The 14,834-nt window shown below is 39.9% G+C and overlaps 1 protein-coding gene across 2 annotated transcripts in view; it reads right to left on the bottom strand.

The window, feature by feature from the left end:
- Positions 1–14,241, bottom strand: part of FOXK2 (forkhead box K2) — a 48,560-nt gene extending 34,319 nt beyond the window's left edge. The window contains exon 1 of one of the 2 annotated variants that reach the window (XM_076353961.1): positions 13,864–14,241. In XM_076353961.1, the coding sequence (XP_076210076.1) occupies positions 13,864–14,216 (353 nt within the window). In that variant the 5' untranslated portion in view covers positions 14,217–14,241. Of the gene's footprint in view, positions 1–7,835; positions 7,858–13,863 lie in introns of those variants that run through there. The other variant, XM_076353962.1, reaches the window with a different exon arrangement.
- Positions 14,242–14,834: the final 593 nt, after the last annotated feature.

Raw genomic sequence — 14,834 nt, 5'->3', positions numbered from 1 at the left:
TAACCCAAAGAACATGCATACACAAATATGAGTAATATTTTCTTCAGCTACTACTAAGCCAAAATAACTTTAAAACGCTAACCCCAAACTTAAAACTTCTGTAGAATTTTATTTTTATCCTTCTGATTGAGGGCTGAATTATTTACATTCACATGCTTCTTCTATTCTTTTCTTTCTGGCATGGTTTGCATGCTTCTTTTCTTTAAAGGCTTAAAAACACCCATTTTGCTGATAACCTTAGATAATAGTGAATAACCTCACATAAGAATCTTGGGTACTTACTAGCCCACAGCAGACCAAACTTATTTATAGCTAAGTAGCAAGCTGGGGTTAGTGATCCCTTCCAGGCTCAACAATCTTCCAACCTCAGAATAACCACACCATAAAACAAGCAGGGTTATTTCACTACTGACAGAAAAGTAAACATTTGTGTACTAGGGTGTGCTTGCAGATGATTGCTCTGGCTGCCTGTACTGCAGTAGACAGTAAAAGCTATTCACAACAGGCCAAAATTCATGAAGGAAATTTAAAATCTTGATCACTAATTGCTTTCAGAATTTAACTTACATCTTAAAAACACTGAGACAGGTGGAAGGATCTGAATTCTTCTCCCAACTGTGAACAAGGTTTCCCATTTCATCTTTGGACAAGTTTCTTTAACATTTAATTAGTGCCAAATTTTTCTATCTGTAACAGGTAATATTCCTTATATCCAGTTTATTTATCTGCATATATAAATATTGATTTTCAAGATATATTCAAGCAAAGATGACAAGTAAAAATGAAACACTTCCAGAAAAGTCTGTCTTGTTGTCATCTTGCTGCTCACTGTTCCCTCCATCTCACCCCATTCCTCTGCTTAACCACTCACAAAAACTTTTACGGTTCAATCAGCTCACAAGAACTTCTGAAGTCACTATGTGTACTCTGCTCAAGCAACAGCACTTCTCAGAGGCCAGCAGTCCTTCAGGAGGAAAGAAAAAAGAGAAGGGATGCAGCTAGTCCACAACTAAGTAATGAAACAGGCAAGAAATGATACAGCTTTGTACCATTCACTGCAGAAGGTTATTTTGTCTTGCCAGGGTTCACAAGGCATTTGAGCACTGTTAAACAGTTCTGGAATTTGCTGATAATACAGACTAGTTGCATTTCTCAGCTTTATGGACAGACCAGTATCAGGAAAAGGTTTTAAAAACAAAGGCTTGAATTTCAATTCAAGAGGATAAACAACTGAAGTTCTACTGTGGTTTTTACCTATTGCATCTCTTTCCTGTGTTGCTAAATGTGCCTATCATCTGAACAGTTCAACTGACATACACACTGAGGTTTCCAGGTCCAAAATGTTTGTAGCGATTATCAATATCTAGAAAGCGGAATGAATAATACTACAATCAACCACAAACTGTGGAGCCCACCCTAAACTCAGAATTCAGTTCTGCATTCATTTCAGAACCCACATTCATAGCAGAGGGTAAACCACCTTAAACTACTGCATTTATTCTTCAACTCAGTGATGTAGCTACAGAAGTGCTGCCAGGAAAAAGGCTGTACTCTAACTCTTGATAGTATCATTGGAAGTCGGACTGCATGAGAATGAATTTCATCATTCTGTGAGAATCTTATTACCCAACCTAGTCATTTTAATAAAGTTACTTAAGAATAGATTGCACACTCTTCAAAGAAATGTTTTCATATCATTTGAACAGCGTAACAGTTCACCATTTGGCTTGCAGCCCCTAACACTACGAAAAAATGAAAATGCTTAGTAAGATGAAAGGGCAGAAAGAACCAAAGCCATCAAACCCCTCTACCCAATAAAAGAACATCCTGGGTCAGATCTACACACACACACACAAGTGCTTCAGTTGGTTACCCCAAAACAAGTGTATCAACCAATGACCATAGAAGCCAGATCAGGCAGAATACCTATTAGAAATCTTACCTGAACCTAACCCAGCCACACCCAGAATATTCACACATGTAAGGAAAGGAAATAACTTGCTTCCTTTAACTCATCTTTGCTCAATACATTATTTAATGCTTACATCTGTGGAAGTTATAAACAGGATTTTGATTGATGATAATTTATGTAATTCACTCCTACTAAATTTTGTCAGCATCCAAGTCCACTGAATACTGCACTGGAAATGAAGGACACTTTTTCTTATCATCTGCTCCTCCTCCGAATGATGAGGTTTTTAAAATGTTTCACCTCATACCCTCTGAAGGAAGTCTCAGAGTGGCAGTGAGAAGACAATTAAATCAGACCAGGGAGCAAATGCACAGCTACTTTCAAGCCTCCTACCTAAGTAGTTTTGGAAGGCTGGATCAACTAAACTTGTTTCTTGACTACTAACACATCTGCCTTAAATGGCAGTCTGTTTTTACTGTCCCGCATAAAGAAGGGAAAGAAAAAGCACTCTCTCAAATGACTTTTTTTTTTTTTTTTTGAGATGTTTCTGCATCCTATCAGACCCTCAAAAGACAACATAGAAAATCCAAATCGCATCTGATCTACCTGCACAGTCAACTTCAGCAGATTTACATATTTCCTGAAAAAAATACTACGAATATATGCAGCCCCTGCAATAAAGGACATGTAAAAAACAGAAAGGTATTTACAACTTTCTTGAAAATATTTTTTTCTTTCAGGCATATGACAGAATGCTGCACAAACTCTAGTCAGTCACCCATCTTACAGGTAGAGAAGTCTGCTTTCCAAGATAAAAGGGCTTTTGCCGGGGGGGGGGGGGGGGGGGGGGGGGGGGGGGGCCACAGACTACAAACAACAGACTACAAACAAAAATAATGTTCCATTTTCCCTAAAGCTTGTGACTTCCCTAGTCTACAATATACTTCAACCACCAACTGGACTAATGACCCATGGAGCAAAGTCTACCTTTAAGCAGGAGATACGATGATTTAGCATATGGAATGAAAAACATATATTAATTCTGTCCTCTGCTATGAGGTGATCCACAGCCAAGGAACTTGTACCCCTTCTTCTCTAGAGATTTTCTATATATATTCACATTTATGCAGAGGTTTAAAAAAAAGAGCCAGAAAGCACATATTAACCAAAGGTATGACACAACTGAGTCGTCTCAGCATCCAGTCTACTTAGATTCACTTTTTTTTTTATTTTTTAACTTAAATAGTTAGCATATCCTTTTATCAAAAAGCATGCTGTCTCAAGAACTTTTAGGATTCAAACATTTTTATATTACATTGCAAGTGCTTTTTTAACACACCAGAATTATTTTTGGTCTTCTTCTCTACTGTTTTGGATCTTTCTTTTCCTTTCCATTTTTATTTCATAGAGCATAACAGCTCTTATAACTGCTATTCTTTAATGTATGATTCCACAAGACACAGCAAGCCGACTGTTGCCGAAAGTCTGTGCAGGCCCACCACGTACTTCGTGCCAGCTCCATCGTTTGCCAGACCTCTCTGTGAGCCACTTCAATGCAATAGAAAACCACCCAAAAATAGCAAAAAAACCCAGACATCAGCGGCTTATGGAACATCTGATGAGCTTCAGGGCCAGCACAACCTGCAGTTGGGAGCACTGCAGAAAACAAGACCTTCCCCTCCCATGCTCCATTTCAGCAGCAGTGAAACGCTGCATTAGCTCAGATGCTCATGAAAGCACAACCTATGTTTCTAAAAAGCGAGACCCCAGATTTTTCTGAATTGCATTTCTCAATTTAAATATCAAAGAGCCTCCTTACATTCTGTAAGGTTAACAATTATATTACTTCTCAGTCTCACCTCTTAAACTTGACATGATCTTCAACTTTTTCCAATCTTTTTTCAAGCCTCCCAGCAAACCCTTTCATTTCTCCTCGCATAACAACTACAAACGCCACTAATATCCTGTCCATATCCTAAAGCAAAACACATTGGCCTACGTCCTCATCTTTCCCATATAGTAACTGAATTCTCCTCTTCCATTTTTTTTATCTGCACATAGCATGATGCTAAAATCATCCTCTTTATCATTATTCTTACAGTTTTTTTGCTTGCTTAAATAATCAGCTTGTTCTGGTTCAAATTTGAACTTATCCCCACACAGAATTTTGCATGAGTACATTCACCCTTCTCTTGTCTATGCCTTACTCTTTTTAATCTTCTTCATCTCCCCTCTTTGCTACACAGGCCTTCTTCACCCATCTAGAAAGACCAGAAGATAGCAGTATCACCCAAGGAGGGAAATTCTTTTCTTTAGGAGTCAGCTTCCATCATTTATACTTTCCAGCTACTTGCCTTGTGTCTTTACTGCACTGATACCGTAATCAACAAGTCTGTCTACTACTAGAGAATATAAACTGCGTGTATATGCCTTGTCTGCTCAAATTATATTCTGCCTAGAACACCCCAAATATGCCCACAGGACAATACAAAGTGATAAAGCAAATTTTTCATGTATTGTGTCTTAAAAAGGGCAAGGGGAAAAAAAAAAATCAAACCAAAAAACAACCCCACAGATAATTACATGTTTGTATCGTCATAAATAAATCAGACTTTTACCTTACATGTAGTACAACAATGTATCATACACTGTGCTAAGACGCTAACATTTCAGCTATACGGTTTTTGAGGAAATTGATGTTTCAATGGAAGTTAAACTATTTCTTCTCAGCTGTGACAGGAGAAAAAGGAAGAAAAGAAGGAAAAAAGAAGGAAAAGGGTAAACAAATTATCTGCTCCCATACTGCAACATGTCAGTAAAAATCAGAATTTAAAAGCAACTTCTAGTTCATCCATATCATCTCTGAACCAAAACCACACATTCATCTTCATTTCTTTAAGTGATTTTGAAAACCCAAATTTAATTTCAGCACAAGGTGTAAACACTTTTTCTATTACATGCTAACCTGACTTCTTATCAGCACGAGAACTAAGAGGCTTATACCTCATGAGGTCTACAACTTAGTTGAAGAACAAGAATTTTTGAAGAAATCACTGTATATTATATGAAAATTATCTTTGACACTTTACAGTGTACTCCAATATGGAGACGAAGATGATAATGAACAAAAGCATCAAAATCATTTGCATGCAAGAACACTGCTGGCAAGTGTAAATAAACAAATGCCCAACTAGATGTTTGATGCTTTAGAGGCAATTTTAATTAAAAACCAAGCCAAGTACTGACTCCTTGTTAAAACACGTAATAAAAAAGTCTCTTGCTATAACCCAATGGGAGATTATTAAAAAAGGACTTGCAGAGGAAGTAAAGGCTGAACAGCTAAGAAGCTTCACCTACTTGTACCTCTTCTAGCCCTAAGCCATGAAATTTCACCCAACCATACCTACACTGCATCTAATTACCAGGTCTGACTACAGCAAGATTTATTTTTTTGTTTAAAGCACCTTTTCCAAGAAGGTATCTATTTTTGCTCAGCAGAAGAAGGTGAAATAAAGATACCACCATTCTTCTTAGTAAGCTGTTCCCACACTGCTAAAAATATGTGCTTAGTCCAAACCTTGAGAGTTTAGTTTACAGCCTCTGGGTTTTTATACCTGTGAGTGATCCATTAGCAAGTCTTTCAGTACTCTAATTCATCCCCATAAAAGTGTATATACACCAACCCAGCCATCTTGCACTCCTTTTTGATAAGACAAACATACTGAACACCTTGAGTCCCTCACTATTTGGGATTTCATCCAGCCTTCAAGTGTTTTTTAGCAATCACCCCCTTAAACCCTTGCAGTTTTGCAAGATTCTTTAACACAAATTTTGATTCCAGAACCACATGAAGTTCCAGCACCTCTCGGTACTCCCTGATACAGCTCTCCTATTTCCACACAATCATCGCATCACTCTGCTTTGACACATCATCTCAGTACAGGCACCTAATGATTTCTCTACAGTCATGACTTTCAAATGCACTCTACTACTACTTTTCAGAACAGTTTCCTACCCTGTAGATCCGGCCTGAGTACCTTTTGAGATGCCTTTTTTTTGTTTAATGGATTGACCAAGTCCTTTTTTTTTTTTGTCCTCTTTATTTGTGAGGACAATATTTACCAACATTGATATAATCTGTAAATATTTATCAGCAATTGCATTTACTTCAGATCACCAACAACAGTATCAAGTAGCAATACCAAGTAGTGATCAAGGGGTTTTTTTCATTATTTAGCACCAAGCTGCAAATTATGCTAACCAGCTTCTGTATTCCCAAAATTCTGCTATTGGAAATACAGATAATATTTTTTTCAATATGGGGTTGTAGTCACATGAAGCATTTTATAGTTAACACTTCTCTATCCCTGGAGATACTCAGAATTCAAAAGGACAAGGTGCTGAGCAGTCCAATCTAATGTTGAAGTAATTTCTGCTTTCAGCAGGAGTTTGGCTGGAGGTCCCTTCCGTAATTCTTAATGTAAAACCTTAAATTAAAATTAATTCCAGTCAACTTTATACTAATTTTGTTATGCTTCATAAAGCTCTGATAATGACATGTCTCTGGCTTTTTTACTTTACAGCTCTGATTCTACAAATGCTCAATTCCATATGCGTCTTTATCCACATGAGCTGTCTTGCCGAAGTCAACAGGAATGTTTACAGTTTAGCACGGACATAACTGTTTGTCAATCTGCTCATGTTTTTCATTCTACTTGGTGCACATGGACAAACAAAAAGGTGATGTGTTCATATAAATATTCATTAAGACATTCTGAAATTTTGAATATTGAAAATTTTACTCCCACAAATACTCAACTGTACAGAATACATGAAGATGATGCTTTGTAAAAGTTTATGATTTGCAGTACTAATGAGAAGGACAGAACAGCACAGAAGCACATGCAGTAGCTGCAGGAAAATCATGCAAACAAATGCGAAGAAAACAAAGACTCCAATTATGTATAGACCTTCTTTGGCCCTATTAAAAAATGATGTCTTAGAAAATTACAAAGATTTGCACTAGGTCTTCAAATAACCTACTAAAGCCACAGCACCCTTCAGTGATACAACAGTAGTGATGAAATCTTAACTGAAGAATATAACGTTTATTTTCTATGCCATCCAATGTGGAATAGCTGCAGAATAAATATGGTTCCTCCCCTCCAACTGCTTTATCTAGGTCAAAAAACTCCTTAAAGGCAGGAAGTCACAGGAAACAAATGTCACTACATATCAACTTTTTATCACGAAAACAAGCAAGACAGTAGATAAAACCACCACCTTCCCAATATTTCAGTATGAAGTTCCATGAAAGACATCAGCTTATCAGTAAACACAAGACTGTTGGGAAAACTCATTACAGGCTGCAAAAGAGATGGCCTCACACTATCACATGACAAATCCATTTTCTTTGAAATTATATTTTTTTTCCAGTGTTTTACATAATTTTACATAAGGTAATGGGACTTGAGAGGTCTTGAAGGCACTGCTGTATTTACTGAAAAATACAGTAAATCAGATGCACAATCATCTTATTTTGAATAGCTTAGGCATGACTGTGAAAAAATCTTTTGCTTTGTGCATAAGAATTACACATGCTCAAAACAAACAAACAAACAGCAGCAAAATTCCTCCACAGCAGAATTATTCTCTAAAACACATCTACCTTCATGAAGGACTAACATTTACAAGACAATATAATTTCCTGATTATAAGCAAATTAATCATACACATTTATTTTGAAAAGCAAGGGTGAAAGATCAACTTATTTTCTTTATTAACTTATTTAACTTATGCTTATCCGATAGCAGAATTTGTCTCTTCCTACTCAAACACAGTGCATTTCACAACCAAAGATCAATATTGTATTTTGAGTTAATCAATGGAAAGCAAAGAATGATTTAATTTAAATATCTCTTACCTCATTATTATAACTGAAGGTAAGACTCTCAAAACTCTCTTTCAACTACAGATTCTTGGAACAGACAATTTTAATACTGACTTTGCACCTTTAAAGAAAAACAACACTAATCTTGTTTCTGTCATAGAACTGGAACTTAACAGACAATAACGAAACCATTAATTTTTAAGATGATTTCCCAGTTTATAGTATAACTATACAAAGACCGTACTTACTCCTATAGCTAGCTACAGACGTATGAACATTTGTAAGATCAGTAAAATTGCAGAATTAGGTAAGGAAGTTTCATATACATATAAATCATACCAATAGAAAAAGCAAGGCAAGTGCGAATTAATCCCGATATAAAACTGTTTAAGTTTTACCTCAACTACCTGATTGGTGTATGACTATTTGCAGCGCTGTTTCAGTAACAAAAAAAAATTCACTCATAAAGTGTGTGCAACTGAGAGGGAAATATGAAACAAAAATGAGATGACAGAAACAACTGTAACACAAATTATGACTATAGAAACTTCATGCTCACCTCTCTATTTTCATTTCAAATAATATGCACTCTACCTTCTTCCTCCTACGTTCCTTTTCAATCAGGTCTGCTTATGTGAGAACACTACTGTTACTGAGCTTGACATTTGCAAATCCTACTTTAAAGTAGCCAAAAAAACACCTATAAACATAGCCCAGTTAACCTGATTAGTCATTATGGCATGGGACACAGTGTCTGCTAAAGAAAGTAAATAAAAGTTTCTGGAGTCTGATTCATAAGTCACAGCCAAGTCCAACGTTTCTTAGTTTTATGGTTAGAGATAATTTGTAAGTAATTCATACCTTTAATACAACCAGTATGGAACTCCAAAATACTCCTCTGAACACAAATTAATCATAAGGTCTCAAAAACATTTCAGCCAGCTGTCTTCCTTACGAGCAACTGTATCGATCAAAAGTGTTGTCAAAAAAGGGAAAAAGCAGGTGCCAATCCGGCCTGAAGTAATTAATCTATACTTACAAATAGATTCCTTGAAAAAAGTGTTTTGTTTGATTTCTTAAAGTATCTAACACTTATATTCACAAAGAAAATCTTTAAAACATAAATCATGAGCCAAAAACAAGCAAAGAACATTCTTCCTAAGGTAGCAAGTAACAGTACCTAAGGAGATGTTATGATCCGTTCACCTCAACTGTTAAGCCAAACCTGAGTTGTTTCCAGTGAGAAATTTTCATTGAGCATGCGTGCACCCACAGCTCTAACTCAAACAGCAATCACATCTTTGCATATAATTTAAGTAACTGCAATAAGATGAAGAAAGAAGTGCACTGATACATTAGAGGTTCTCTATAACCTGTTGCGCTATTTCCTGCTCAGGTAATGCTGAACACAATAAACTTTTCCAAGGAATTTACTCAGTTAATAGATATACTTGATCCTTGTTCAGTATCTACTGGCTTTCATCGGCAGGAAAGCTTCTGCTGCTTAAAAGGCAGTAATAACCCCACTTTGTAGATTCAGACCACAAGACCAAACTAAAAATATTGATTCAGCCCTCTGTATACTAGGAGGAAAAGCACAAGAACACAAATAAATCTTTAGCCTGCAGCCACATAAGCTTGACTTAGGATTAGTTAGTAGATGTTAAGCTAAAGCGAAACGTACTCGATGTGGTTTACCATAAGAGCTCCCATACTTAATAATGTAAAGAAGTCTATAAAATGAGTGACAGAATGGGAGAATTATTTACTGTCTCTTATTCTAAAAGAGCTAACTTAAGCTGCATCAAATGAAATTACCAGGTGTCAAGTTCAAAAAACTCAGCAAAAGGAGGTATTTTTCCCAACATGGCCTCCAATTAGGTTGTGGAACTCACTGCTCAAGGATGTTGTGGATACAAGAGTTTTACAAGGATTTAAAACAAAACAAAACAATTCTTTTTTAAAAAAGAGAGAAAAAATGCAAACAGTAAACGGTTTTAACTCAAAAAGAAATCAACTCTGACTTTGGGATCCAAAAGAAAAAACAAGGGAAACACAACCGTTTGCCTTTATCCATTTTTATGCTCCTCTCCAGGCATCTGCTACAGACTACTCTTGGAGGCAGGTAATGGACTAGATGCATCTTTGCTCTGATTTAGAAATGCTGTTCTTATGTTAATGGTATCTCGTTTATGATTCACAAATCTATGATTCCACAAAACCAAAACTAATTACTAAAATACAAAATATATGGTTTTGTCAAAATGAACAAGACATTATCTTGGAACAGTCAAGCCCAAGATGTCAGGATCTTCGGGAAGTCAAATGCCAATACACAAAGCACATCCAAGAAATCCAAAAATAAAAACAAAACAAAAAAACTTCTTCAGAGCTAAGTCGTACCCAGAAGCCAGTCTGCTTTTTCCAGCTGTATCAGTTACATCTGTCTGGAATCCTGCCCCTCCAAAAGCTGTATACAAGAGCTCTGTCAACAACTGCTGCTGTGCCCAGCACAAAAGATATTTTTCAAGCCAAGTACCTCAAAAGTCAAATATTAATGTTACTATTTACCTAGCAGTATATCCTAACAATGCTTTCACTGAAGTCAGGGGAAATTTCACAAGCATCAAATTAAACCAATTAAAAAACACTAACTTTATGAACTGGAGAGCGATAGTCCATGCATCTTAAAGGTAGCTGTAAAAGAGTAATTGAACTGCTTTGATTTGTGTGTATTTAACAGGAGACTCTAAAACCCCTTTCATCCCATGCCTCTATGTGTTATGACATTGATAGGAGAGCTATTTACTGGACATGAACAAAAAAAATTGCTGTTTTCCCCCCAGCCCCCATTTTATTCATCTAACAAGATGACAGCTGGTTTGTATATACACAAGTACATATGTGAGTCTGTCAAGAATTGGAAAAACAAAAACACACTTCCCACTGCTATTACCTCCTGCTTGAGAACTTAAACATTTGAATTGTGAGCTAGGCTTCCAGGGAAGCATTAAAAATAGCGACCAGAACAGTTATCTTAACGCATAGTTATTCTGTGTTTCATGCCATTTATAGCTGTAGAAAGAAAGATGCCTTTATTATAGGTAAAAGTATACTCTAACATTAATAATTTAATTTCCCCAGATGTTAAAAAAAATGTGTGTTTTGCGGGAGACTACAAAGTTGTATTTCTGTTTTTCCCTTCCAAAAAGGAAGTTCAGTAACATTATTAATGCAATCATATTTAAACACTGTGCTGAAATAAAAAAAAGGCCAAGGACACTGGAACTACATACAATTAATAGTGACAATTAAATAAGACATTTCAAGTCTGTAACAATATTTTACTTTAAGTCATCTATAAGTCACTATTAATTAGACAAAACGGAGATGGACTCTCCATTCTTGGTTTCCAAGATCACTTAAAAACAAACAGAAGGAACAGGCCACCCTGATTTTTTTAAACTTCACCTGCCATTAAAATTTCAAATGGTTGTGTAGTCATAGGCAAAGCATATTACTGGCGACATAGTAGGATTAAACAACAACAACAAAAATAGATCTAGTGATTACTTGAGCTGGAGGTTAGCAATCATCAATCTTGAACTCACACCAAAACTACTTTCTTTCCAATCACGTTTCAACTGTTAATTAATGTTTACACTGTACTGAAGTAACTTTGATTCTTAAAATCCAGGAGATCATCTTCAGTGTGACCAGTTAAATCTACAATGAAACTCAAGAACACAGCTACAAACAGTATTAGTCATCAGTAATTCACAGTAATGACCTGCTATAAGCAGATAACGTCTGCTTTGAATTTGCCTGAAGACTTCTGTGTTTAAAAAAAAAAAAAAAACTTTGCAAATAATGAAACTACTATTTCCCTATACAACTCCAGTAAGACTTTCCTTTTATAAACAGATTTTTTTTTTTTAAAGCAATAAAGCAGCATTTGATCTTAATCACCAATGTAACTATGACCCTGTAGATTTTGCCTGCCCTTCAAGATATAACTCATCCCTATGCCTGTTGACTAAAGAAATCCTAGTTCACCCAGTGTACACACTGCTCCATTGTTTCTAGCCAGGACTGAAGGCATGCCACCTTTTATTTACAAGACTCGATGGAAGATCACACCTACATTTTGTAACCAGGAGGTAACTACTTCAACCAGCTTAGAGATCTTGAAACTGAAGGCTACTAGTGTGCAGTCTAAGAAATGGTGTAATCACTGAACACAGTTTCAAGCAAATGCTAGTTTCTGTAACACCACCCACATACACTCGTGAAGAAATTTTAACTGCACAGAAGTTTTCATCATTGTTGAATAAAAAAGTGACACAAAAAATCCTTCAGAATTTTCTTTCCCCTTAAAAAGCAACATTGATAGAACTGAAATAAATTACAAGTCAATAATTACATGGACAGCATGAAAAAGCGGTACTTTTTTTTTCCTGAGGTCGTAAGCATTTAACAGAATGCTACTGACTAAATTACTCGAACTAATTCTAGACTGTTTGTAATCAACATATATAATGCACAGTGACTTGCTTACAATTAGTATATTATACCAGCCTGTTTACAGAGAAAAAAGTATTTGATCTATATTTCATAAATGTGTTAGATTAAAATATAGATTAGCCACAAACCAAATTATTATTAATATTAAAAAGCAGAAAGCAAAAACAGAAGCTACAGTTAAAGGTCAAACAAGTCATCCAACTGCATTCATGATTATACAACTCTACACATACTGGCACTGTTAAACCCTTTCAGAATGAGCTTTTCCTAGAAAGCAGAAAGGTAAGACAATTTGATTTCCACAGAGAAACCAGGTGGGGGAACTAACATTAAAACGTCAAAGCAGAAAATATACACCATGAACGTCCTAAACACAGTTTAAAAACTTGTAAGGCATTAAGACTGTGTCACTAATAGCATGTGTTTTCTAAAGGTAAAACACTCGTAACCTTTTAGGTATTTCTTAGTCAAGACAGCTAAAATATACTAAACCAAAACACTTTCACTTTTCCTATATGAGACTCCTCAAAACATAGATTACTTATTTACAGTTCAACGTATCCTTAAACGTAGTAGGTAGGCCTCACATACTCCCCTAGAAAAATATTTTGCAAAGACAGTTTATGTTTGGTAATGGTAAAGGAATGTATTACCATTTAAAAAACTCTTAATACATTTGTTGTCGCATAAGGAAACACATTTTGAAACACTAAGACTAGCAGAAGCATTTCACGTGGATGATTCAGTTTACCCATAAAAATAACCGTTACAATTAGGCAAAGAGGCAGAAACTACCACAAAATCTGAAGGCAATCACACGCACAAAACAACCCCCCTACATTCTGCAAAAGCACCGAGGATATTACAAGATTTACTCAGCACTGATCTTAAATTCAGAAATCCCAGATATGTGGATAACCACTTGACTGGCTTCCTTTGAAGCATGTAAACAATACTCAAGGGTGTAGCCAATTCTATTTGCTAATTACAATACCTCCAAGCACTGCTGCAGACGGATTTACTCCCAAACTCACAACAGATAATGCTACGTGAAAGACACAGCACGGGAAGAGGGTCACCATTTGTCAACCACCAGCCCCGGCGCTGCCGGGGTCTCACGCTTCCCACCTGTACCACCGGCTGCCGGAGGGACTGGAGTGGGAGATGGATGTGCCGGCGGGGCCCAGGCCGCCGGAGGAAGGACACATCCGAGGGCAGCAGGCGGAGGCGCCGGTACCCGGGTGGTGCCGGGCGGCGGGGAGAAGGGCTGGCAGGGAAGGAGGCCTAGAGCACCGCTCGCGTGTGTCGCCAGGACGGGGTCGGTTCCCCGCCTGTCACGCACCATGTGCCAGCCAAACGGCAACGGGGACAACCGGCTCGGTTTAGCAGCGGCACCACCCCCGCCGCGGCAGCGAGTCCTCCCGGGGAGGACGGGGCAGCCCGGCGCGGCGAGGCGCCGGCGGGTGGGCCCGAGCCCGGCCCGGCGGGCCCCGGTGTGACGGGGGAGGACGGCAGGCCCGGCCCCCGCTTTACTCACACTCGGGGCAGCTGCAGCGGCGGCGCCCCCCGCCTCTGGAACACGCCGTCCACGAAGACGCCGTTCTTGCCGAGGCAGCGCAGGTAGAAGTCCCCTCCGCCGCCGCCGGTGGCAGCTGCGGGGTCCCCCTGAGGCGGAGGCGGCGGCCCGTCCGCGCCGGCCGGTGGCGGCGGCGGGGGAGCAGCGGTGAAGATCTCCAGGTGGCGCCGGGAGATGAAGCTGGAGTGGCCCATGCTCACGTCCACCGAGCCCTGCGACGAGTTGCGGCCGATGGTCACCGAGCGCTTCTTCATGAGGTACTCGAACTCCCGGCCCTCCAGCCGCGCCACGGCCGCCGCCGCCGCCGCCGCCATCTTAGCGAGCGAGGGAGCGGGCCGCCCTCCGCTGCGCCCCTCCGCCCGCACCGGCCCCGCAGCCGCAGCCGCCGCCAGACACAGGCAGGGAAGGGGACGCCGCTCAACCCAACCTGACGCAGTCCGCCGCTGGCTGATGGACGGCGGCGCCGGGCCAATGCGAGGCCCGCACGCCCATGGGGCTATGGCGGCGCGGCCAATGGCGAGCGGCGCCGAGGCCAGCGCCGCGCAGCAGTTCGAGTGTCGGGGCCTGAGAACACGGGAAAGGCCCGGAAAACACGGAGCAGATCCGCGGGCGGGGGAGCGGAGCTCCCCCCGGCGGAGGCAGCGGCGCCGGGAGAAGGGCTGCGCCGAACCCCGGCCCCTGCCGCGGCGCTGGCGGCCCGAGGGAGCGGCGGGGCAGCCCCTCCCCGGCCGGCCGGGAGGGGAGGCAGGGCAGGGCGGCGCAGAGCGTGCTCGCTCAGCCCGGCGGGGCTGGCCTGCCTGCCATCTTCCTCCCCGTAGCCCCTTCCCTCCCCCGGGCCGGGGCGGCGGCGGGGCCCCGGGCCTCCGGCACCTGCGGGAGGCCGGGGGGGCGGCGCCCGCGCTGGGCCCCTGAGCGAGGCCGCCGTACGTGTT

This window comes from Aptenodytes patagonicus, chromosome 16 (assembly GCF_965638725.1).
Source record: "Aptenodytes patagonicus chromosome 16, bAptPat1.pri.cur, whole genome shotgun sequence".
NCBI classification, from domain to species: domain Eukaryota; kingdom Metazoa; phylum Chordata; class Aves; order Sphenisciformes; family Spheniscidae; genus Aptenodytes; species Aptenodytes patagonicus.
This window is presented reverse-complemented; position numbering and strand designations above follow the sequence as displayed.